The sequence below is a fragment of the Amphiprion ocellaris genome, chromosome 20, assembly GCF_022539595.1.
Source record: "Amphiprion ocellaris isolate individual 3 ecotype Okinawa chromosome 20, ASM2253959v1, whole genome shotgun sequence".
Taxonomy (NCBI): Eukaryota; Metazoa; Chordata; class Actinopteri; family Pomacentridae; genus Amphiprion; species Amphiprion ocellaris.
In genome coordinates this window covers 23956502-23982935 of record NC_072785.1, presented here as the reverse complement: position 1 = coordinate 23982935, position 26434 = coordinate 23956502, and the positions used below count along the sequence as shown (strand labels likewise).

The 26434-nt window shown below is 36.8% G+C and overlaps 2 protein-coding genes across 5 annotated transcripts in view; both read right to left on the bottom strand.

Annotated features, from left to right (window-relative positions):
* Positions 1-859: 859 nt before the first annotated feature.
* rab32b (RAB32b, member RAS oncogene family) lies at positions 860-7729 on the bottom strand. The gene is made up of 3 exons (XM_023285449.3): positions 7370-7729; positions 5040-5320; positions 860-3110 (listed from the first exon to the last, which is right to left on the bottom strand). Exons 1-3 carry the CDS (start codon positions 7572-7574, stop codon positions 2961-2963), a joined length of 636 nt encoding a protein of 211 aa, XP_023141217.1. The 5' UTR covers positions 7575-7729; the 3' UTR covers positions 860-2960.
* A 111-nt stretch (positions 7730-7840) lies between these two features.
* Positions 7841-26434, bottom strand: part of grm1b (glutamate receptor, metabotropic 1b) — a 33649-nt gene continuing 15055 nt past the window's right edge. For 2 of the 4 annotated variants that reach the window (XM_035955164.2, XM_023285446.3), the window contains 5 exons: positions 20950-21196; positions 18123-18291; positions 16813-16939; positions 12787-13714; positions 7841-11253 (listed from right to left, as the gene is read on the bottom strand). In XM_035955164.2, coding sequence (XP_035811057.1) covers positions 10428-11253; positions 12787-13714; positions 16813-16939; positions 18123-18291; positions 20950-21196 — 2297 coding nt within the window. In that variant the 3' untranslated portion in view covers positions 7841-10427. Of the gene's footprint in view, positions 11254-12786; positions 13715-16812; positions 16940-18122; positions 18292-20949; positions 21197-26147; positions 26160-26434 lie in introns of all 4 variants that reach the window. The other 2 variants (XM_023285445.3, XM_023285447.3) reach the window with 2 other exon arrangements.

Sequence of the window (26434 nt, the reverse complement as noted above, 5' to 3'; positions counted from 1 at the left end):
GCTTTACTCTTTATCACAAGTTTGACTAAATTGAAATTTTCATGCAGTCATGAATACATGAACGAAGCTGCCAGAGAAAATGCACACTGGAGGGCAGATAAAATAGGCCGTTATCAATAATGCACCAGTGATGGGATCTGTTGCAGAGAGTGTCACTCCTATTCACAGTGTCATATTTATAAACAACAAGCTAGGAAGCCGAGCTTTTGTGTCCGATGTGGAGGAGTATTGGGGCCAGCATCCCTGCTTGACTCCTGAATTTAGGTCTTCTAGTATCTGGGACATAAATCCATAATTAGCAGTTGTGTGTTAACTTCTTCCATCGCTTTCCCCTCAGGAACCATTGACACATGAGGTAAACTACCGTCCTGGCTTTTAAACTGCAACTCACTTGATCAGCATGTAGATCTGTGTTGATTTTAGTATGTTAATAGTCGGAAAATTGTGGGTTTTTTCTCTTTTTTGTGGTCATTTACAGAATATAAACCAATCTGCAGATGAATAAATACTGGAAAATCTCCCAAGTGGATAAATTCTGATGCAACAGAGCAGTGCAGGAGTCTAAATGAAGATTATTCCAAGGTTAAATAAAACCATCTGCGTGACACACCTAGAGAGAAGAGCCTGAATTTGGACAAAAAGCGAGTGTGTAGGTACCCAGCGGGCCGATGTAGAACAGTTCCCTTGTTGCACAGCAAGGGCACTGAAAAGTAAAACTACAGGACAGCAAAGAACAGATTGGTGTGCAAAAATAACCGGCGCAACACACAATATATCAGCGAACATAAAGGACAAGGTTTCCGTCTCCCCGAATATCTGTAACACAATGTGTCATAGAAATTAAAAAACACAGGTACAATTGAAAATAATTTCACCTGGCTGGCTTATAATCTTGACTCCAGCAGCTGAGAACCTTCATTTATTTGCACCTATAACTGAATGCATTAAATCTATGACAAAAAGTTAAGAACTTTAAGCTAAGATTGAACAAACACTTTTTTTTTTTTTTTAACAATCCTACATCCCATTTGAGCATCCCAAAAAATTAGAATATCACAAAAAACTTTACTTTAAACTTAAAAAAAACAAAACAAAAAAAACACTCCATATTAATTACAACTAAATTGGAATATTTCAAGCCTTGTAGTAATTCAAAGGAGGCATAACCAAGAGTACAAATTAACATAATTTTCAGAAGGTGGACATTTCAGTATTGAAAATTGTGTTTTTGATTGATCTTAGGAAATATTCTGACATTTTAAGATGCAAGATTTTTGATTTAAATGAGCTATAAGCCATAATTCTCAATAGTAACGCAAAAAAAAGGCATGGCAAAATTCACTTTACATGTAATGAGTTTAGAATCTATCAAATTTTCACTTTCTGGCATCCCGGTAGCTCAAATGGTTGAGCTACTGTTTATAGTCCCTGTTTATAGCGACTATAAACAGGGACTATAGTCCCCATGACGCAGTAGTCATTGGTTTGAGTCCAGACCCTTTGCTCCTTCCACTCTTCTCCCTGTTTTCCTGTCTCTCTCTACTGTCCTGTATAGTCAAGGCTAAATGGACAAAATAAAGTCACTTTCTTAAATAACTGAAGCAAAATGCTACATTTTCTATGATGTTCTAATCTTTTGAGATCCACTAGTAGTTGAGACTACATAAAATGACTATTGATTGATATCTGAAGTTGTACAAAAGTCAGAATAAAAGCATTTTCTTGAATCAATTTATCCTTTTAAGGCAGCTAAGTTACTTTGATTACTGCTTTTTGCTTGCAATGTAGAGTTAAAGAAAAAAAATCAAAATGGAAAATGTATTCATACAACTTGTGTTCCTATTTTCTACAAGTAAAACATCAAATTGATTAATTAACATCAAATAACATTCAAAATGGTATAACTAGTTAGTTAGTTAGTGCATCAATAGCTTTAATTTCACATTTATTGCATTGTTATCAGAAAAATGTGGGAATTCTTCGAAGGGAAATCTTTCAGTCAGATGTGTCTGATTCATTAAAGCACAAAAGAATAAAAGCTTTTAACATGAAAACATGATTAATATGAACAATCTGACTAAGAAGAAACTCCTTCACTTTTTTTCTCAGGGGTAAACTAAACAACAGAACTAATTATGTGTCGAGAAAGGAGTTCAACGTAGATGAAACAGCACAATAGGGATGTAGGGCTGCATAATGTTACTCAACGACTGAAAAAAATGTGTAATTAAGTTTAATTTTGTTGCCAAATGATGCAAATTAATACCTTTATTTATACAACAAGTTTTAAGGCTAATATTGTGCCTTTTTTTAAAAACTTAAATCATTTTACAGTCACAATCACATACAGTCGTGTTGCATATTTGTTTTCTATCTCGACACAGAATCGCTGCTCTTCTCCCAGTATAGAACACTCAGTCCTCTCTGGGCATTTTCACAAATTTCTTCCCTGCACTGAAATCAGGTCACGCTCAGATCTTTCCTCTGTTGTATCAATCCGAGCTGCAAAGTGATTAACAGATAATTAGATGCACTGGTTGCATAACAGAGAAACTCCGAGCTGAGTAGGTCGTGGCTTACTGAGGAATATTTTACAGTGTGGACTGAATTTTCCCCCTCTTTCTCTTGATGTTCTTGTGGCTTAAGACACCATCACTTTCACAGTTTCTGGCCTCTCCTTAAAGCCGGTCGATCAGCGGCTACACGGGGAGTGTCGCAGACTTTTCCCAGCAGGATGTGTGTCACGCTGATCTGTTTATTATCAGCCGTGAATCAGAGGAATGAGCTCAATTGTGTCCACAGAGGTGTTTATGAATCAACCCACCCATTATTGAGAGGAGCTGGAAGGGAGGATGTAACTTTCACAGCTCCTCTGTTGTGGCTTTAAATCAGGTCTTGTTGGAGCGTTTTAGCAGCAGCAGCAGCTTTCCTTTGTCTCTTTTGCTTCAGTTTACTGGTTTTCAGCAGCACGAAGTCCCAGAGATCTTCATGGGAGTCTGGGTCAGACTTTTGATCCCGTCCCGCTGGTGCTCTTCATCGGACAGGCTGCCGTCGCACAGCATCATTTGTTTGACAAGGAAGGAACCTGCCTCATCAATATTGATATTTTCCTGTAAATGGTGAGGAGGGAATAGGATTTAGAACACTGTGCGTGCATGTTGTCAGGTTAGAAAAACTTCTGACCTCCTGTTAATGTTTCAACACGTTTTTACTGCAGTGTTAAAGTTCACACATGCAGGATGGTATCATCACATGATGCACTAATGGCAGAATGGAGCTTTAAAATGCAAAATCCATCAAATAAGCCAACAAATAAATCCAGTCTGACAATCAGTTATTCACTGGCTAATTCAAACCAAACAAAAAAGAAGGAAAGCTTGATTTTAATGAAATTAAACAGCCAGAACAGGCTCTGAGAAATGTTTGCAAAGCCCTAATTAAGTGTGCCAATGTATAAGCACTGAAGCTCACTTGTGTTGTTCCTTGGGTTTATTCTTATTTTACATTCTTAAGACTTTATTTTTGCTACCTAACTCATCCCGCAGCTTTCAGAAGACCCATACATATTATATATCAAAATGTGTGGCTCCATTGGGAATTAAAGCAGAAATATAACAACTTCTTAATGGAAATGATCAAAATGTATAAACTGACACTGAAGGAGACCCCTCACACCTTTTTCTCAAAGTTAAACTGAACTTACAGGGCTAAGTATGTAGCCGGGAAGGTTAGAAAAACTGTGTTTTCTTTGGGTTCAAAGTAAACTAAACAGTCCGTATAAAAGATAGACGTGGATAATGTCACTCATCAACTTAAAAAATGTGTAATTTTGATGAGCAAATGACGCAATTTAATAGTTTATTAATAGTTTCATGCTAATATTGCACCTTTTTCTTAATTAACTTACCACCACTGTTGGACATCATATGTTATTTTTACAAAATTTGTTTAAAAAAAAAAAAAAAAAACAAAACAAAACTGCTTGAAAAATCCTAATAGAAATGAATGGAAGGTCAGCTGTTCAACTGCCAAAATGCAGCCCTCTTTGGAACCATCTAACTCTGGCATACTTTACAGCAGAAACACCATTGAACGTTTAAACAGGTCACAAGGCTTTTATTGTTGCTCATCCAATTCTGTGTTTTGATATCTTTTATGGTTTTTACGCAGTCGCAGTTTAACATTTATGTATTTTTGCAAAACTCTGAATTTCATGTCACCCAGTCCGAATTTTGACTTCAAATTGATAGGCAAAACTGTGTAATTAATCTTGTCTCCTTCTCACAATTTTCACTCTACAGGAACAATTTATACATAAAAATATAATGTTTTTTTTGTCCTCTTTCATTCAGTTTTGGCCTCATTGCTGTAGGAATTACATTTTTTTTTTTTTTTTTTTAAACAAATCATCTCAGAGCAGTGAGTATGCTGACCAAAGCTTTCACTGAATCCCATTATATTTGAGCCCCAAAATGTGAGAAAATCTGAAAGATTCAGTCTTTTTAACGTGTCGCCAAATCTGAATAATACACAGTACGTACATGAAACTATATCAGCTTGTTCAAAACATGATTGTACTTCACATGGTGAAAGAAATTATTCAATATGACCAAAAATTATTGAACTGCGATTGTTTGATCGAGGGGCTAAGCTTTAGTCTGTCAGAAAAGGCGGGAATCACCCTAGCAACCAAGGACTCCAAACATGGCCGCCTCCATCAGAAATGTAGAATGTTCTTATGTGAAAATCAACACAGATGTTAATAATGATATTAACAAAGTCTTGATATATATATATATATATATATATATATATATATATATATATATATATATATATATATATAGAGAGAGAGAGAGAGAGAGAGAGAGAGAGAGAGAGATTTTATGCATAATTATTGCAGGATATATCAAATAACAGAAGCTGCATTGGCATATTGACAATGTCTGAAGAAATTTTCTAGTAGTTTCCCCATACTGTAATAATAACAACAATAATAATAATAATAATAATAATAATAATAATGATACAACACGCACCTTTGCAGACGTCTCAAACCAGCCCAGGAAATTGTTGTCTTTACAAAATCTGTCCAGCGAGGACACCAAGTCTTCGCCCTTCGTCTTCATCAGGTCACATTTGTTGGCTAGCAGGACAGCGGGAACCGGACGTCCATTGTCCAGACACAATTTACTGTCCAAGTCCTGCTTCCACTCAGTGGCAGACTTCAAGGTTAAGCTATTCGTGATGTCAAACACCACCAGTGCCCCCATTGCAGCTTTGTAGTAAACTCTGGACAAGTTTTTAATCCTGTCCTGGCCTTGAGGGAAGAGAAAACCATTCATGTGTTTAATGCTTTCCAGCAGCTGAAATCTGAATTCAACTTGCACAGATTGGCTGCTTTTCTGCAAAATTAATTTGAATTTAAATGGCTCCAAACACTCTGGAAGTTTATTGTAATGCATGATTTGAATTATCATAAGAAATCAAACCAAACATTACATAAGAAGCATGAAACTCCAACAGTAAATTTCTGTATGTCTCCATGGACACTGGTGGGGATTAAAATTAGACCTGAGAAAACAATGACTTCAAACAGGCTGCAGTTTCACTTCCTACAGGTCCCAGGCTCCAAAAACACACTGAAAACTTATTCTGCAGTTATATTTAGCAGGATTTATTAGCGTTGGAAGGTCATTTTTGCAGTTTGGACCGTCTCCCACCAGACTACTGAAAGCTGCACCGCATAAGAATTTGAGAAGAAGGGCTTTAGGTGGACAGACTGGTTTGCAATGCAGCACACAGAAAGGTTATTATATATAAATAAATTGCAAAAGAAACCACACCACCAGAAAATGCAGCTCCCTGCCTCTGAATAAACTTGCTAAAATACTTTTTTCTTTAGTTTTTTAGCACAATAAATGTGTTTTATGTGAAAAACTGTATTTTTCCAGTTTATAGGGATTAAATCTATTTTTGCTTGATATCTGTCAACCTAAGTAATAATATTTAAATTGATATACACATAAGACATTAATTCAAACTATTGTACATTTAAATATGTGTAAATTAACTACAAAAATCACAAGATTTAAACAGAGTGATAGAAGTTGCTGCTACTCTGCTTAGTTTAGACTGTAGTCTATGAGCATTAATAGGGTTTACTTCCTTATTTAAATATGTAGAAAAACAACAAACAATTTTACCCACATGTCAGTGCAAAGGAATAGATATTTTTGGAGAAAACACCAAGGGAGAAACCTTTTTATACATTATGTACATGTTTCAGCTTTGCTTTTTGTTTTGTTGTTCCTGCAGATTGACTGTAGTCTATGAGCATCAAGCCTTTTTTAAATACGTAGAATGAACAAGAAACTAATTTACCCATGTCAGTGCAAAAAAATACAAATATTTTTAAAGATAACAGCATGAGAGAAACTATTTAAACATTTTGTACGTCTTAGCTTTTAGTTTTTGCTTTGTTTTGTTGCTTAACACACACACACACACACACACACACACACACATAACATTCAGTCACATGTATCTGGAACTGAACAATCTAGTATTTTACTTCATGATCAAAACAACTTGTCAAGGTCTAGGAATTACTTTAAATTTACAGTTTTACAAATGTACAATTTACAGTTAATGTCGTTGTAATTTTTACCCTTTGTAAAGTCGTCCCGCGGGCCGAAATGGACCGTCTGGCGGGCCGGTTCTGGACCGTCTGGCGGGCCGGTTTTGGCCCGTGAGCCGTATGTTTGACATCGCTGGTAAAAAATAACTGGAGTAAATGAGCCGAGTACATGACGTGATCAAGTACGTCAGTGTTCCGACTACACATTCACGATGCGTTCTCCCGTTCTCGGGAGTCTGTACTTCCGAGTCCGAACGGCCAGCACACGTGCAGTCTATGGGCCAGCGGAATTTCACCATTGTTGTACGCCGCGAAAAACAGGCCGACGTTAAAACAATAGTTCAGCTAATTAGTTCCGTGCAGACGGACCTTTTCCTCCCTGTCGCTCGCGCCCACCTGCCCACTATTTGAGAAACACTAGTTTAGACTGATTCTATGAGAAAGGTTTATTTAATTATGTAGAATAAATAAATTTACTGGCATGTCAGTGCAAAAAAAGAAGATATTTTTAAAGATAGTAGCAAGAGAGGAACTTTTTATAGGTTATGTACATGTTTTAGCTTTTAGTGTTTGCTTTGTTTTGTTGTCACTGCAGATTTTTCATAGTTTTCAGAGGAATTTCACATTTCGGTGATTCATAACAGATGCTATAAAGTCAGATTTCCGTCTCTCTCACTGCGTTATAACTTTCCAGGAACAGATTTTAGTTTTAATCATTTCTCCACTCACCTGATAAATCCCAAAGTTGCATTCTCACCACAGTCTTTGCATCCCATTCCACTGTCTTCATGAAAAAGTCAACTCCAATAGTTGCTTTGTATGCTTGATCAAAGCATTTCTTAACATAACGCATAACAATGCTGGTTTTTCCGACCTCTATATCCCCGATGACTAAAACTTTAAACAGCTTCTCTGACACTGAACTCCTTTCCATGTTGTGATCACTGAGCTGCAGGTGAAATGCTTTTTTTTCCTAATACTATGCACAAAAAGGTCACATTAACGCCTAACTTTACAAACGGCAACACAAAGACTAATAGCAAAACTGAAAGAGGAGCGTCTCAGTTCTGTTTTCTTACCTGTACTATCACTTCCTGCAGTATTTCTCAAAGCGAAGCCATAAATCTTTGTACTTTGATCCAAAGCAGTTATTGTAAAAAGGAGGCCAAGATGTTTCACCATGAAAAACAGGAGACCAAAGCATAAAAAATATTTAATTTACTCCACTCAAACGGGTGTCCTCGTCTACAGTAAGTTGCTTAAACCCGCAAACCTAATTTATACTGCACTGTATATCTCTGGCTGCAAATAGCTTATTCATAATATCACTAATGGTAGCACTTCATCACATTTAAAGATCTCGATAGGCTGTTAAAGTCTTAATATTTACCAAATGGATTGGTGTGCACAACCAGTCACGCACGATAGAAGCATGTACAGCTGACAAATCCTCTGTAATACTGTAATGCATATAGATAACATCTGAATACCAAAATATGATACACAACATACATTCACACAACATGTGTATGTCATCTATCTTAAACAATAATCTATACAGTTAGGAAATCAGATGTCTAAGTTATAAAAGATACAAACGTTAAACTAGTTTAACTTGCATTTTCCAGACCATAGAAATAAATGTATAAAAGAAAAAAAATCGGAATGAAAACGTGGCACTTTAGCTTTGTCCTCTGCTACATTCGTGATACAGTCTCTTGCCTGGCAGCACTGTATCGATCTAAGATAGATTCACAGATTAGAGTTGTTGGTTTTTTTCCCATCATTTTGCAACTTTTCTCCGAAACACTACGTTTAAAGGAACAGTTTGACATTTTGGGGTTAGATTTAGATGAGAAGATGAAGCCGGTTTTCACTGCAGGAACCCAAATCCTTGTGCAACTGCAGAAACTGCCCCTGCAGAAACTTCTTCAGGGATGAAGTCCCAGATGCTTCAGAAAAAATGTTCGATGCTGATTGGTTAAACTCCAAGAAGACAGAGCTGGTTGGTTCAATTTGGAGCACCTTTTTTTTTTTGAAGCACTTTCTGCACTTGTAAAATTCACCACACAGTCTAATATCACAAACCCTCCACTGCTCTATTTACTGCACACTAATTGAACTAGCTATACTAGCTATTTGTCACTGTTTCAGAGTCAAAATTTCAGTTAAAACTACCCACTAGTGGAAATAGAAATGCCGAAAGCGTCAGTTACAACTCATTCCTGCAGTGGAAAACCACCTGTAGACACCTTCTCATGTCTAGACGCTAAATATGAAGCTACACTGAGCAGAAAGATGAACTATGAAGCAGGATTAATGGGTTAGCGAGGTATGCTGAGCTTAAGAACAACATAACCTGGTTGGATCGCCATGGTAACTGATGCTGCACATCCAACGGAGGTTCTGTTCAGTTTTTGGATTCAGTTTTCACCATTTATTTTTAATTATTATTTTTCAGTTTTAAGCATGTGGAGTTTTATGGTGGAGATGTCACTGAATGAAGCTGTGCAGTTACAGTAGCATAAACTACACAGGTGGTGTTGCTACGGGAAACTGCATGCATTCACTGGTGTTGCAGAAATATGTTTTTATCATGATGTCCAATCTGTTTTACACCTCTCATATTGGTAATAAAACCCAGACTGAGACAAGAATCTTCAATAAATAACATTAATTTCACTGTGATTTGGCCTCAAACTAAAGTGATTTCCACATATCTTTCATTATGGAAGCGTGTAAGATCTAAAATCACTTGTTGATAGTCATTTTTATATGATTGCAGCTCAGAATTGAAGAGCTCAAATGTGCGGCTGTCATTTTAGAATAAAAATCAACTGCACTGAGTGTCACTGAGTGGTAAAATAAATATATTTACTTACATTATTAGCAGACTTTACCAGCATTTCTCACTTTTCATCATAATAAATTGCTATTTTCTTCATAGCTCTCCATTAGAGCAACCTGTTCCTCTTGACTGAAGTATTTGACATGTATTTGGTTTATTCTGTGTGGAAAAGGAGTTAAATGGCTTCTTTTATGGTAGCATAATGAATAAAACCTGGATAACAAACAGAGCTGATTTGTTTTAGGTTTTATCACAAAGAAAGCCTGGATTTGTTAAACTCGCTTCATAGTTCAGCCCTCTGGCTCTGTCTAAATCTAACAAAACCCACCAACCAGCACCTGAAGGTTCACTAATTCACACTGATATTGCTACATTTAATTTACAAATACAGGTGGGAGATTGATCCTCTCATCTTGCCGCAATATTTCCTCCCAAAAAAAAAAATCAAACTCGTGCTTTAAATCTCCTCCTTTGCCTGATAAAAGGACAGAACACACAAGGTGTAACACAAAACACATTTTCTTAACACATTGTCAGAGTGACTCGTTTTGCATCACATAGAAACTATATTAAGTTGCCCTGTTTAAATTCGTCTGATTGTTACCTCACCTATTATTTGTCAAACAGATCTATTTATAGGGCGCTAAATGTACATACATACACAATCTTAGTTATCTGCCTCATAAGAACAAAATCTAGTTTTATCCTAAAAGCTTATAGAAATATACAGTATATTTGTAATTAGGAAGTTGCTTCACTACTGTATACAACATCTAAAAGGAGTTTAAAATGTGGCGCCTCGATGCTCAACCTTATCATGTAAAAGCTACTATGTGAAAAATGACCACAGGATGACTTTTCCTCTCACCTTATACAGCAAGAGTCCTTAAAAACCTGGAAATATACATAGCACAAGTGGGAACATTTAGAGTGCAGCCCTCACAGAGTGGAGGAGCTTTGCTTGTAGTCTCTGAGGATGACCGAGGCGTACGTCACGTTCGGAGGCGTGCACAAAATCGACTCGGACACCGGCGAGTTGGGGAAGGGGCTCACCGGGGTGCCGGAGCAATCGCGGAAAGGGGACGGAGGCATCAGAGCCAGAGACTCCTCCATCGCCAGTTTGACCTCGACCAAATCCTCCTCGTCGTGAATCTGGGCGTTGTTGTACATGTAGCCTTTGAGAAGGCCGAACTGCTCGTTCTCCATTTCCTCCTCCTCCAGAGGGGAGGTGGGCTCCTCGTCGAACGGGTCGAGGTGCAGGGGCAGGACGGGCTCCTGCTGGATGAGGTGGGCCTGGTGGTACACCGGCATGCCGCCGCTCAGGGCCTCCGGCATGCCGAGCTTCGGGACGTCACTTTTGAACTTGCCCACCACCATTTTCACCTCCTCCTTCATGACGTGTTGGGGGATTATGCTATTTGGCTGCAGGGGCTCGGGGGAATAGAGCTCCACCTCCTCGCCCTTTATCAGCCCACAGGCCGGCATCTGCCCGTGGGCCACCATGGGGGGAGTGGCGGGGGAGTCGTAGCTGACAGGGTCACCTTCGTCCTCCTCCTCAGCCACATTGTACAGAGTCTTAGTGCTGAGGTCGGAGAACTCCAGGGCTGTGTTTTGGTAGGTATTAGTTAAGGGTTTGATGACAGCCATCTGATTGGAACCTGCTTCCTGTCTCTTCACATGCACTGACAGTCTGTGCCACATGTGATCCCCTTTTGGAGGATGTCTTGCACCTGGTTCAGACCATGACACAGACTTTCCATTAGAACTATGAACAAAATAAAGACGGCTGTTACTTCATAGGAACCCAGAAAGGTGGAGACAAAAAACAGCATTTCTGGTTCATGTTTAAAAAAAAAAAAAAAAAAAAAAAAAAAAAAAAAAATTGACACTGAGATTATTTGAAATATATTTCATAGTTTAAGTTGTTTTCCAGGGTATCTGCAGGTTATAGAACGCATTGAAAATACATGAGAATGCATTAACCCTCTGAACCACCAAGCAGTTTCTGGGCGTTTCTTTGTTTCTGTCACTTTTTTCCTCACTGTGGCTCATTTAATGCAACATAAAAACATGCACCTCTATGGAGACAGCAAAAGTATCACTAGACTTATACAGAACTCAAAATTGTCTTTTGTGCAGGACAATTATAAAACCATAAATCATTTTTAAAAAGAAAAAACATGTCTTTCTATATTTATATTACAATAATGGAAGAAACCTGGAATCAACATGTACAACATTCTATTCCAGGTGTCCACAAGTGTTACCAATAATGGAAAACTAGAACATGGTACCTTGATTTTTAATTTGTCTCTTTTCTTTTAACTTCATTTCTGTTTACTGTATTTTTGCATGCCTTTTATCTATCATGAGTGGATACTGCTGGAACTTGTGAATTTCCTCAGGGAGGAATAAAATATCTATCTATCTATCTATCTATCTATCTATCTATCTATCTATCTATCTATCTATCTATCTATCTATCTATCTATCTATCTATCTATCTATCTATCATCATCTATCTATCTATCTATCTATCTATCTATCTATCTATCTATCTATCTATCTATCTATCTAATCTAATCTAATCTTCCTTGTATCATACATGTTCTTTACATAGCCTGCAGTTCAGGCCAGCTCATCCGAAAAGTCCCTGAATTTTTGGCATGTGACTGTTGATCAGAGCAGAGTCATGTATAACTTAAACGTTTGCCAAAAAGCGTAGAATTTTTTGTTTTTCAGAATCCAGTTAGAGCAAACATATTATTTTTGGTGAAATTTTAAATGAGAAATGTAGATTAAAGTGATTTTAATTAAATATCACAATGTGAAGCTTAGAAACCATCACAAAGTTGAAAATCCAACAATGTGAGTCTGATTTTACAGTTTGTGGCTGACAAACGGTAACATTGTGTTGTTGTTTTTTAACGATAACATGCCTTTAAATCCTCCTGACTGGTTTTGGGGTTCAGAGGTTTGAATAAAAACTGATTCAACATTTTGCAGTAGACAGGAATGTTGGGTACTTAATTTGACAAATCCTGAAGAGACCCTGTATTCTGTATTTGTGATCTCACTTGCCCTCCCTTAGCACACAGAGATGCTTGTTTTAATTTTACCAAGAGTTCAAAGGTTAAAATGAATTGCGTACTGACCTACATCCGTCACTTTACAACAGGTGTCCCTATGAAAGTGAATACAGTAAGACATCAGCTCCCTCTGAGAGGGAATTACAGTAAAACCAGCATCCCTGAGGTGCCTCAGGAGTAGGAATCACAGACTCAATTAACGAACCTACCTGCCGTTCCCAGTGTTCTTCTTCCTCTTGAACATGTTCAGCAGACTGTTGCTTCTGCAGGCGATTTTGCCGTCGCCGACGTGCATGCGCACAGCGTCGGAGGTGGTGAAGGCGCTGCGCACGTTTCTCTCCGGTTTGGCGATGATGATGTACATCTTGGGGGTGAACATGCAACCCAAAGCTACAGTCACACTGAGGCTCACGGAGAAGGACGTGGTGATGATCTTGTAGTTGCTGCCGAAGTAGATGGGCACAAACGCCAGCCAGATGATACAGGTGGTGTACATGGTGAAGGCGATGTATTTGGCCTCGTTGAAGTTGGCGGGGACGTTGCGGGTCTTGAAGGCGTAGTAGGTGCAGCTCATGATGAGCAAACCGTTGTAGCCCAGAGGAGCAACAACGCCCAGGTTGCTGGTGTTGCAGATGAGGAAGACTTCTCTGATGCTGGGGTAGGATTTGATGGGTTCAGGAGGCTCCATGATGATGAGGGTGACCTCCAAGGTGAGCTGGACGCTGATGAGGATGGAGGCGATCACCACCTGAGCCCAGGCGCTCATGAACCTGGGCTTCCTGGTGCAGATCTTCTTCTTGCTGCCTGCCAGGATCCGAGCGATGCGGTTGGTTTTGGTCACGAGCGCCGAGTAGCACATGGCGGCCGAGAGTCCAACTAGGAGTCTCTGGAGGTAGCAGGAGGCCACTGTTGGTCGGGCGATGAGGGTGAAGGGACACAAGTAGCCCAGGAAGATCCCAGCGAGGATGATGTAGCAGAGCTCCCGGCTGGAGGATTTGACCACAGGAGTGTCCCGGTACAAGACAAAGACGAAGGCGACGAACGACGTCACCAGGATGCCCAAACAGGAGAAAACCACCTGGATAATGGACTCCGGATTGCTCCACTCCAGGTAGCGCAGTGGGATCGGCTCACAGACTGAAAAACACGAGGATAAAAAACATACACTGAAAGCTTCTCAGAAAGATTTCATCATTCCAGCATCGGCTCGGTGGTTGGATTCCTGATTATCTGGAGAAAAGTAATTAAATAAAAGGTCTTTTTAAATGAAAAAAGCGCCAGATCTTCAGGTGGTTTTTGTATGGGTGCATGTAAAATTAATCAAATATATCTTAGCCTGAGAAAATACAGTAAGTCTCAAAGTAGGTTTTGAGCTCAACTATAAATAAACTTCCTTTCTACTCAGCCGTGGCCAGGCTGGGCTGCAGCCAGCGGAGGAGGGGGCCAGTGCAGCAGGACAAAGTAAATAACTGCGTTTTTCATGGATCCAAATAAGATCAGCTCTCTGCTTCACGTCGAGGACACACTCTGAATATCTAATATCGTCTTGTTTGATTTATTTATCATCTAACAGCAGGATAGTTCCAGTTAGAAAGGCGCACAAGTGGAGTCTTTATGTCATCCTTGGGCTCTAAATGATATAATTTCTGTGTGAATCATAACATCATGTGGTTAAAAAAAAAAAAAAAAGGGGGGAAAAATGAAGCGTATGGAGAGGAGATGATCCTATTAGGAAAGTGTCTTGTCTTTGAACAGCGTAGAAGGCCTTTGAAAGTGGGCCAGAAGAGCGGTTAAGTGAAGTAGGGCTGCTGTCGGATGAAATGGTGAAGATGATGAATGGCTCTCAGGTGTCATGGGAAAGCAGTGAAAATAGGACAGAACAGGTTTGTGAAATGGTGCTGGAAAAAATGAAAAAGCCGAGCAGGACAAGCTGTACGGAGAACAGGTAGAAAGGAGGAGAAGCTTTGGAGAAACTAAACTTTTTTCTTTTTGTTTTTTACACAGCCTCTAATAAGCCAGAAGAATGTGCTGTTATCTCTGGATGCATCAATCATGCAACAGGAAGCCTGCGGCCACAGAAGCAGCCGGAATTCATCTCGATTTAAATGAAAAAAATAACTGCAGAACAGCAAAATCCTGTGTTGTCATCGGACGAGGCATTTAGTCTCAGATGAATTTTGCATACTGACTGGTGCTTTGGTTATTTAAAGCAGCAGTTAGACATTTTGGGAAGAGCATTTATTGACTTTCTCACTGAGAGTTGATGATTTTCATTTTTGTCTGTGATATAAAACTACAGCTAGCAGCAGTTTTGCCTCCAGCTTTGCTTTGTAGCTTTTCTACAAGCACCATATAGTCCTCAACACACATTTAGTTCAATTACCTGAAGAAACAGAAGGTTGAAGAAAGTACAAAAAGGTATGTCGTCGTTTAGTGTTTGACACAGATATGCCAAAAACTGCAGTTCCCCGACTGGCCACTAGAGGCTAACTCCAAAAGTGAGTCACGTCCCATAGACCTCCATGTTAAAATGTTCAACTTTACAGCAGAAATAAACATGTTTAAAGCCTGGTACAAAAACTGTTTTGGTCTCTATGCCTAAATTTCCTGTTCTTGACAACTGTGCAGAGGATGAATTTTTGCATCACTCCGCTTTTTAAAATCTATTAATGCTTAAAGTTGTGCATTATTACTCCACCAAGGAACGCGGCGGAGTTATGTGACGGTGTATGTCTGTCTGTGCACAATATTTCTCCAAGAATGGACTAACGGATTTGGATGAAATTTTCAGAGAAGGTCAGAAATGACACAAGGACCAACTGATTAGATTTTGACAGTGATGCGGCTTATAGTCTGGATCCACGAATTTGTTAAAGATTTCTATATCTTTGCAAGATGCGGCACGGTGTCACTGTAACCATGACAACAAGTGAACACTACATCAGCTGCCTGCTGATGATCACATGATTGCAATCCTACTACAAATCCACCGCTGTGGACTTATCAGGACTTATCCATCAGAAATGATACAACGACTGAGCAGCCTGGGTACTGCGCTCTCTGAGTGCTTTTCTTGTTAAGGTTGTGGCTGCTTTTAGTACAATCATAGTACAGTCCATGGAAAACAGATATTTGCATCGCCTGAGCTTGAAAGCCACCAAACATGAAACTAAAGGGTAAAGTTTGAATTGGCTTGTGCATCTTTATTGGCAGTCAGTGCATCAGGAATAGACGATGATATACTTGATCAATTTACACACTCATTAAGCACATATTGGTTTCTTCACAATTCCTTTTTTTGGTAAATTAAACAAACAAGTATAGAATGATAATTAGTGAGCTTTGGAGGTGATGATAGATGGATTTAATTTCCTTTGGACAGAGCCGCGTATTTAAAAAAAAAAAAAACAATGGTGAAAATTTGGATTGTGTCAAAAAAATTAACAAAAATACATTAAAAAAATGGTGGTATGGTGCAATGTTCAAAACTGTATAAAAAAAGTGAAAATAATGGCAAATATCCAGAAAATAATTACAATTTTTAGTGGATTTATATACAGTAAAGCTGTAATTTTGGCTTATTTTTTCACAGTTAGCAGACAAATTTAAAAAAATTCTGTGATTTTAATAGATATCTGCAATTTAATAAAACAGGCAAAATACTAAAATAACAGCAAATAAATTATTTACCATTTTTCAATTCATAATATGTAAGTTTTTTCCCCAAATATTAGAAAATATCCAGAAAATACTTATTTTTTTTTGTATTTTTTTTTAGCAGATTCAAATACAGTAAAAAAGAGTGATTTTATGGTTATGCAATGTAAAAGAACAAATTACTATTTGTAAAAATAAAGATTTTTTGATGTGGATGTCATTTATAGTTTAGACCTGGATATTTTTTTTATGGTTAACATCTAAATTAACCTTTTGTTCTGTGATTTTTACTAGGTATTCTCTGTAATTTCACAAAATGGGGGAAAGCTGTACCATAGCAGTAAATTGATCATAAATTAAAGCTGAGAACTGTTAAAAAATATATCACCAAACTGTTTTCCACTATTTCCACTCTCTATCGTGCTGAACTAACCAGTTGGATGATGACATTCTTACCAAGGACAGCGTATTTCCCAAAAAATTTAATTCTTCTCAGAAAAAAGTCGTCTTCCAGCTCTTAATTTTTTTTCTAAGCAGATACAGAAACTATAAGTGGTGAGTAAAGAGTCCAGACGTACCTTCCAGTTCTTTGTCCGGCCACCAGCCCAGCTCACAGGCTTTACATGTGAACTCGTCCTGGACGTACTCGTTGTCTTTGCAGGCCGTGCAGATCCAGCAGCAGCTCACCTCCCCCTTCCTTATCACCTGGTGGATAAAACGTGTGGAAAAATGTAAAAATACTTTCCCTACAAGTACCTGCATCCACTGTGGATGTGTTTCCATGTCAGAGGGAAGCCTGCAATGTATAAATATTTAAGTGTTTGTTTTTACACAGTAAAACTAAAGATAGAAAGGAGCATCACGCGGACAAAGCCGTGGAAATATGGCACCAAGTCTCAATATATGGCCTTTTAAAAATATGTTTCCTTTCATCTGTGTCTTTAGGTAAAAAAAAAAACAACAAAAAAAAGCATGAGTAGCACCAGTTATATAAACAAATTCTATTAACAGAATCATCAACTGAACAAAAACAACTTTAATCTATAAATAGCCAAGGGACGTAAGTAATGCCTTTATTAACAGCTATTTACAAGTACTTAGCTATAAGGGCTGCAACTAATGGTTATTTTTATTCTTGATTTATCTGTTAATTATGTTTGGTCTGTAAAATTTCAGAAAATGGTATAAAATATCCATCAGTGTTTCCCAGAAACCAAAATGAAAACCTCATATCTATTGTTTTGTCCAAAGATATTCAATTCACTGTCATAAAGGAGGGGAAAAAAATGAAAATAGTCACATTTAGGAAACAGAAGTCTGAGAATTTTGACTTTTTTTCTCTTAAAAAATGTCTCAAACTTATTGTTTATCAAAATAGTTGAATAATTTAATAATTGATAAGTTATCAATTAATTAATTTGTTGTTGCAGCTATATTAGTTAAATGCTATTCATGCTAATAATATAATGTAATGTAATGTAATGTAATGTAATGTAATGTAATGTAATGTAATGTAATATAATATAATATAATATAATATATAATATATCTGAAATCTGGATTAAAATCCATGATTTTACATCTTAAAAATAGTACAGATTAGACAATGAAAAACTTTTAATTAACAATTTATTGTGAAAGACTAGATGTTTTGAAAGAAATCTACATGCATAGTAGGTTTCCAACATGTATATTATTTTATTATAGAATAGAAACACCAGAAAATATGCTTTTTTTGTACAACCTGGCAACCCAAACTATACTTTTAATCCTGGCTTATAACTCACATTTAGAAGTTTTTGTGAATACTAAAGTAAATGTAATGCAGAGACTGAATTGTGCAGCGATAACATGTTTTGTCAGAACATATAAAAGATACGTCCTTGACCTTGATCTCTCCTTTAGAGCAGGGCTCGCTGCACACCGACCGAACCATGTCGCTGCGGTTCATCTGGATCATGTCGTCGTCCAGACTGAGGACGCCTTCGTGCCACGAGCCGATGTTGATGTAGTCGTACACTCCAGGTTCTACTCGCTGGAAGTTCATAATCTCATATCTGAAGGAGGAAACAGTGACATGAGTTAGAGGAACACAAGGGCTCAGCGGGGAAATAACAGCTTTACTGCAGCGGAGAACAAAAAAACTGAAGAATTTATGGGTTGACAGGTTCTTGAGCAACAATATCTATATAGTGAATCAGGAATTAAGTGTCCAGGTACTGAGATTTGTAGCTTTCATTTTGTTCAGAAGGAAGCAGGTCACTGAAACGTTTCCTGTGTTAAACTTGAAGTATAAATAACTTCATCTAAAAAGCTAGTTTGACATGACCTTTATGCTTTGCACATGCAAATGAATGTATCCTTTCTAAGCCTGTAAATTAAATCCTTTACACCAGGGGAGTCAAACATGTGGCCTGCAGGATGAGTTTGTGTCGATTGTAAAATTTGTAGTTTTAAAATTTGCAAAATTCAGAATTTAAAATAATTTCTAGACCATGACAAGTTGTATTTTGATCATAAAGTACAATACTGTGTTGTTCATTGTTCTTTTGTCATTTTGTGTCTCATTTTTGCAATATTTTGTCTTATTTTTGTTGTTTTGTCTGACTTTTGTCTGACTTTTGTTGTTTGTCTCATGTTTTTGTCATTTTGTGTTTCCTTTTTTGTCTCGCTTGTGTTTTTTGTCTTATTTTTGTCATTTTGTGTTTTGCTTTATTCGTTGTGTGCTGTTTTTGTCATTTTGTGTTTCCTTTTTGTCTTGCTTGTGTTTTTTGTCCGTTTTTTTGCCACTTTGTAACTTTTTAGTCAAAATATTTGCTTTTCTTTTTTGCTTTGTTTCATGTCATTTGTCTTGTTTTTGTGATTTTATGTCTCATTTTGTACTATTTTGTCTTGTTTTTGTTGTATTTTGTCTTTTTTTGTCTGACTTTTGTCATTTTGATCATAAAGTAAAATATTATATTATTCTGTTCCAGATACCTGTGACTAAATGTTTTGCATTTTTGCAGACACACTGTGATCTATAAGTTGTAAGTTCAACACTAGAGACCCTTAAATTTACCCTAAAATTTCAAATTTGCCAACTTAGAAACTTGTGTTCCATAAAACTTCATTCATTTATGTCAAACAACATGAAAACACTACTTATTAACAGGTTAACATTTATGAGTGATCAGCTTTAAGACATGTCTTTATTTTATCAGTCATTAAGTGTTAATGCAAAATGCCTTTGATTTAAGAGGAAAAGCGAATTTTCTTAAATCAGTGTAGTTTGCTGGTTGAACATAATTTCATTACAATTTATCGTAACTCCAAAAGATTGATGCAAACTGTTGCATTATTTTTTTTTTCTGGAGTGTTTTAGAGCACAGATGAGCCAACTTAAAAAACTGGACATATAACACCTTAATTTACACCTTTTAATAGTTTTTAGGACAGCTTGGTAGTTTTAGTTCTCTATTATTCTGAATGAACACAGGTGATTTTTTCCCTTTTACCACCAGTCTGAACAATAATATTTCACTGCTCTCTCTGGTTGAAGCCTGTTTCAACTCTGACTGACCTCTGAAACCACTGAGGTGTGTAATTAAATGTAATCAGTAATGTGCTGCACCTGTAACTGAACCAAACGCTGATGCAGCAGCGACACATTTCTTCACTGCTGCAGCCTAGTGACAAACTCAACCACTCAAAGTCGGAGTGGAACTCTGGCAGAACAGACTAAAATAGTTTGTTTTTGCTTTGGATGGTGCTCAGATCTGGCTTTGCACTCGTCAAACAGAGCTCGGTGGTGCTAATTTGAATGACTATTTTTGCAAACAAATCTTCCCTTTCAGTGTTTCCCTCCTGGTTTGTGTTCGTTTTGCTGTTTGATGTCAATAAACTCAGTGTCTTGTGAAAAAAGCTGAGAAAAAAAACTGCATTTCCTCAAAATGTTATCAGAGAACTGGTCATACAATGTGAAAATTGATTTGTTGTTCAGCCGTTTTAAATAAACTCTTCAAAAAGGGCTTTTTTTTGTTAGATCCCTACTTCACGCAGCTCTTAAAGCAGGTTTAATTTCAGCCATTAGGTGAATTCAACCATAAGCTAAATCTACCTTTACAGTTGTTGCAGTGTAGCTAACTGTAAATTATAACATTTCCTTATTTGAAAATGTATAAAATGTATAAACACATTCATGTTTGGTAATTTTTTTTAAGGTTAATGTGTCTATGGATCAAATTTTTTCTTCAGTTCTACTAGATATTTTCTGTAATTTAACAAAACGGGTAAAATTGGTAAAATAAAAGCAAACTGAAAAAAATACAGTTAAAATGCTTTTTAAAAAAAAACATATTTTTCCAGTGTAGTTCCTGTAAATTATATTGTTTGCTTTTTTAAAATGCATAAAGATTACTTTGATTTGCAGACATGTAGCATAAATAACAATATAATACATAAAAACATTAAGACCAGGAGCCTTCAGGGAATTGGCTGGGATTTATCTTTGATATTTATGATTTAGAATTGAAATCTACCAGCTTTGTACAACATTTAAAAATGCACAAACCATTAAAACACCTAAAACTAAAAATGATAAAGGATAAGGCGAGTTATATTTTTTATGGATTAGGAACATTTATTCAAAGACGAGATTGTAGTCTTATATTTTTGAAACCAAGTCAGCAACGGTATTCTGAGATCCTTGAAACATTGTCCCGTGGAACACTTACCTTCCAGGTGAGTCTCCGTTCTCGTCGAACCAAATATCCTCCCCAGACACTCCTGTGAAGGTAGTTTTCAGCAGAAAGTCCAGCAGGTGGCTTCCATCGACGGGCTTCATGGCGTCGCAGAGCCCCACATGTCCAGGACAGAGGTGGGTGTGCATGTCGTGCAGCCCGTGAGCCATGGCGTAGATGGCGTTGATCACAAAACCCATCTTGCTGTCCTGAACATAGTTGTCCTCCAGACTCTCATAACCTGCCCACACATGAGAAAACAGTGAGGATTCATCTACAGAGTAGAAGCCTTACAGGTCATTCCACCTCAATTCACTAGATTTTTTGTTTAAAAAATCTCATGTCTGAGCATCTCATGTTTGTCTGATTTCTTTTCCTGTGCATTTGTGTGTTATTAAGTAAAACATGTGTATAATCTTTGGTCATAGGTTGATTTTAGCATCTTTCCTTGGTGCCACTCTGTGGATTAATCTTTGAAGGGCCGTAACTTAATAAATAATACAGCTAGAGTCCTGAAATTTGGTAGGTTCGTTGACATGTACATGTGGTCTTCAATGCTACAACCCTGCTTTGATAGATAAATACAAACTAGTTATATGATGGTGCAAATTCGGTCAAAAATTGTCAATGTTTCTATCTACTCCAATATTCCACCAACCATAAAATCTTTAGTTTTCCTTATGGTTGCTTATGGTACCACTTTTCATAAAGCTATTGTATTTGATTCTAACAATAATATGTAAATCCTTCAGATAGGATGCTGATGGAGTGGTCTCACCATCATACCTGCTCAATATTTGTCCTGATATTGGTCATAAATGCAAAAATTTCAATAATGTTTTTCTCATAAAATTTGCCTCTGGCTGGCACCATACTCTACATTTTGAAAGCTCATATTGGTGCCAATCACAGGGAATAAAATCAGCCTCTTAGGGTGAAAAATAAAGGTTTTATGGTTGGTGGAACGTTGGATTCGACAGATGTGGACATTTTTTGACCAAATTTGCACCATCAGATAACTGAAGTTTGGTAGGTTCATAGATATGTACATCTGGTCTTCAATGGTAAGACCCTTCTTTGATAGAATAAAGCAAACCAGTTATACGATGGTGCAAATTTAGTCAAAAAATGTCAATGCTTCTGTCTACCCTGATATTCCACCAATCATAAAACCTTTAGTTTTACTTATAGCTGATTATGGTAAAATATATTATTCATTTTCTCATAAAGTATGTCAGTGACTATATTTTTAAAGCTTCTATTGGTGCCAATCATAGCAAACAAAATCAGCCTTTTAGGGTGAAAAATGTTTTGTGAAATGCTGGAGTCGACAGAAACATTGATATTTTTTGACCAAATTTGCACCATCATATAACTGGCTTGTATTATTCTATCAAAGCAGTGATTGACACCAATAGAGCTTCACATAAATATGATATGGTGCCAGTCAAAGCTCACTTAATGAGAAAAATAAAGACATTTTTTACATTTATGACCAATATTAGGGCATTGAGCAGGTATGATGGTCAAACCACTCTACTGATGGACCCAACTGGAAGAGTTCTATAATACTGTTACTGGGCTAAAAGAAAAATCATGTTTTTCAGCTCATAGTGCTTCAAATTATTTCATGAAAAATGGTACCATAAGTAGACATGGTTTTATGGTTGGTGGTATAACGGAGTAGACAGAAACATTACAAGTTTTTGACCAAATTTACATCATCATATGTCTGAAATGTTGCAGGTTCATTGATGGAAGTCACATATCTTTTTTCCAACATATTGCTTCGAATAATTTCATAAAAAGTGGTACCATAAGAGCCATAACCCTGGTGGAGTATCAGAGTAGACAGAAAAATTTACAATTTTTGACCAAATTTGCACCATCATATAACTGGTTTGTATTATTCTATCACAGCAGGGTTGTGCCATTAAAAACCAGATGTACATATCAACGAACCTACCAAATTCCAGGCCTGTACCTACATTATTTCTCAAATTTTGGCCCTTCAAACATTGATGTACAGATTTGCGCCAAAAAAGATGCAAAAAATCAATGATCTTTAAGAATTTTTAACTTATAAACTAAAGTTTCCTATGAGCCTAGATTTTACATATGTTTAACTAAATCAGTCTTCACCACTTTAAACAAAAAGCAGTCAAACTGAAGATGGTCAGATGTGAACTTCTTTAAAAATCTGGTGAACTGAGGCGGAATGAGCCTCACAGGAAAGGTTGTCGTTGCTGCAAGCAGTAGCATGTCATGTGTTTCAGGTCATTTCTACCATTTCAGCAGGATGTAACTTATTACAAAGGAGTGATAGGGTGCTCGCAGGATGCATTCTTGTAATGTATTCTCCGAATTCAGGCAGCAAGCTACATGCATCTTTGCCTATGTGGGCTTTAAAGGGACTGGAAACCTCAGAAAATAGCTTCAAAGAAACCTCATGGTAAGACTTCCCCGTCAACGCATTCAAGATTCAGGATTCAATTAGTGGAAAGCTCTACAAAGCCACTGAAATTCTGCCTCCTCGAGCAGAAGAATAAAACAGCTAGTCTCCTGTTTTTCAGATCTGCCGTCTTCTTATAGGTTTTGTTCCTCAGACAAACAGGATGAGACAAAACTGATGAATGTGTGATGTTCTAACACACCCTATCAGTTCAGTGTAATGCAAGCTAGAAGCAGAGGAAGCAGGTTTTAGTTGCATTGTGTTTAATTACAGAGATCTACATCATGCATTCAGTCTGAGCTGATACTATATATAATATCTATGTTTTTTAATCAAAGAAAAGCATTTTTTCTAATAAATAATTGTCTCAAAATGCTGGTTGTCTATTATAATCATCAATTTTCATTCATTTTTACAAAAGCTTTAACTACTAAAGCCGCATTTTATATTTGCATCTTATTCTAGTAATTTCTTAGACTGTATTCGACAAAGTAAAAGTTATGTGATGCACTGCAGTTCTTCCCTTCACTCCGTTACCTTAATCTCTTCCAAAACCTCTCGTTTAATATTTGATGCTAAGGAAGTGCAGTAAGATGGAGCAACTGAATTTAAAATGACAGTGTTAAAATATGACTGAATTTTTCCCCAGAGGAGAATATATTTAGCATCAGTTGTCCATTTTGACTACACTTTAATGTGTTTTTTTTTTTTTGATAATGCAATTTATTTCAATATTAAGAACAATTATTGATACAGTGTAATTCTATGTTATTTATAGCTGCTATCCATTACAAATATTAGTTAAAAGTTAGTAAGACATCTGTCTGTGGTATTCAGCTACTCAAATTAGATAAAATTACTCTTAGTCAATACTTCTACAAGATAACAGAGAACAGTAATTTGAAATTACATAAAATAACCAACTTTCAGGTTGTTAGGTTTGGTTGTTTGAATAATATCTAATCCAATAAGCTGCAATATTATGTGAAATCCAGCTAATTTTAGAAGATTTGTATTAGTTTCTCATGATTTATTTATTCTTCTTTCTTGTGAATTGAGTAAAATCCCATTTTTGTTGCTAATTTTTGGTATTTCCCAAAAAAAAAATTGACATTTTGGGTTTCATTTTCAAGTGATAAAATAAATTTCTTACCGTCAGCGCAGCATAAACTGTATTTTTAAAAAATAATGTGAAACAATCACTTGTCAATTGTTTGGTTTGTTTATAGGTAGAGGAAAGTTAGTTTTTTTTGAAAAATTCAACATAATATTACAACATTTTTATTATTTCCTAACAATTATTTGATATTTTTCACACCGATGATGCAAATTTTTGGCTTTTTTCTTAACTCATTTGTCATTTTGTGTTTCATTTCATTTTCAAGTAATAAAATATAATTCATACTATCAGCGCAGGACTAAATGCATTTTTGAAATAATATAAAACAATAAATTCTCAATTGGTGGGTTTGTTTACAGAATGTAAGAAATTTCAGGTAGAAAGGCAAAATTTTACAATATTTTTTATTCTTTTTTCACAATTTATTGATTTTTCACACTGACGTTGCAATATTTTCCTTAAATAATTTGGCATTTTGTGTCAAGTAATAGAATTATTATTGTCAGTGCAGTATGAATTGTATTTTTGAATTTGTATGAAATAATCTATTGTCAACGGCTGGATTTGCTTACAGAATGTAATGGATTTAAGGTAGAGAGGCAAGTTTTTATTTTTTTTAAATCTAATTTGTATTTTCTCATGATTTATTGATTTTTTCACATTGATGTTGCTAATTTTGGGGCATTTTCCTTGAATATTTTGTCATTTTGTGCTATATTTTCAAGCAATAAAATACGCCTCATACCGTCAGCGCAGCTCTGTTGCAGTGGTTTCCTGTCACAGTGTTTTATGTGATGCAGTCTTGGCAGAGGTTTGCTCTCTAAATGTTTCCTTGCTGCATCATTTCTCAGCGACATCGTCACTCCTTTTGTTCTACACTCTCTTTAAATACGATTCTTCTCCTGCTGCTCCCTGCAGCGTCGAACGGCACGGTGGCTTTATAGCATCCATCCTCTGAAGCTGTGTTTGTTGCCACTTGTGTCAAACCAAGTAATGATCGGTGAAAAGAATAAAAAAAAAAACTGCTGGGAAACTGGCTGCCTGCTGCAAACAAACACATAAACAGTAAATTGAGTTGGGTAGCAGCTGGGTGAGCATCCGATGGGAGCTGCTGGTGATGACCTACTTTAACAGACTCCTTTCTTGCTGGCTGAGCTGCGAGAGCTTCAGTCATGATGCAATGATGCCATGAAGTCAGCATGCAAGCAGAAGGACCTACTGCTGCACGTCGGGATTAGTCGGCTGCAAGACAACTCAACCTTCTCCAAAAGGAATTTTTTTTAAGAATGGATCCGAACATGTGTCACTTTCTTGTGGCTGCATGCAACTTAAGCCGGATCAGCCATCTCACTCAAATGTTATTGGGCTGTTTTATACGAGGCTAGAAAGGGTAAAAGAGTCCAATTATTGGGCTCTCACTGCAGTGTGGCAAGAAAAAACAACAAAAAAACATCCCAATAGCTTCATATATTAGAGGTCAACTGAGATTAATTGGAAATGTAAGCAGAAAAAAGATTTAAATCATCCCAACATGTCATAAAACCCTTAATATCAGTCAACCTCTATGTATATTTCCAAAGTGAGGAGCATTATGGGTTTCATTTTGAGGGATTCACTCACCGTCTTGGAGTTCTACGCCAAAATAAACGAATAAAAACAGTAAAAAGGACAGCAAAGAACAACTCTATCTCCACTCTAATAGCTAATATCTGAATATGATGCTCCTTAGAAATGAATAAAAGCTAGAAAAAAGAGATTCTGTGCAAACACTGCAAAGGAAATTAAGTAGAAAAAAAGATGCAATGGCAAAAACAAATGTACAGAAGTATCTTGATTGCTAAAAGAGTAAAAGAATGGGTTTGTTTGTTGAGCTGCATGCATCGTTTTATATTTACGTTTATCAATAT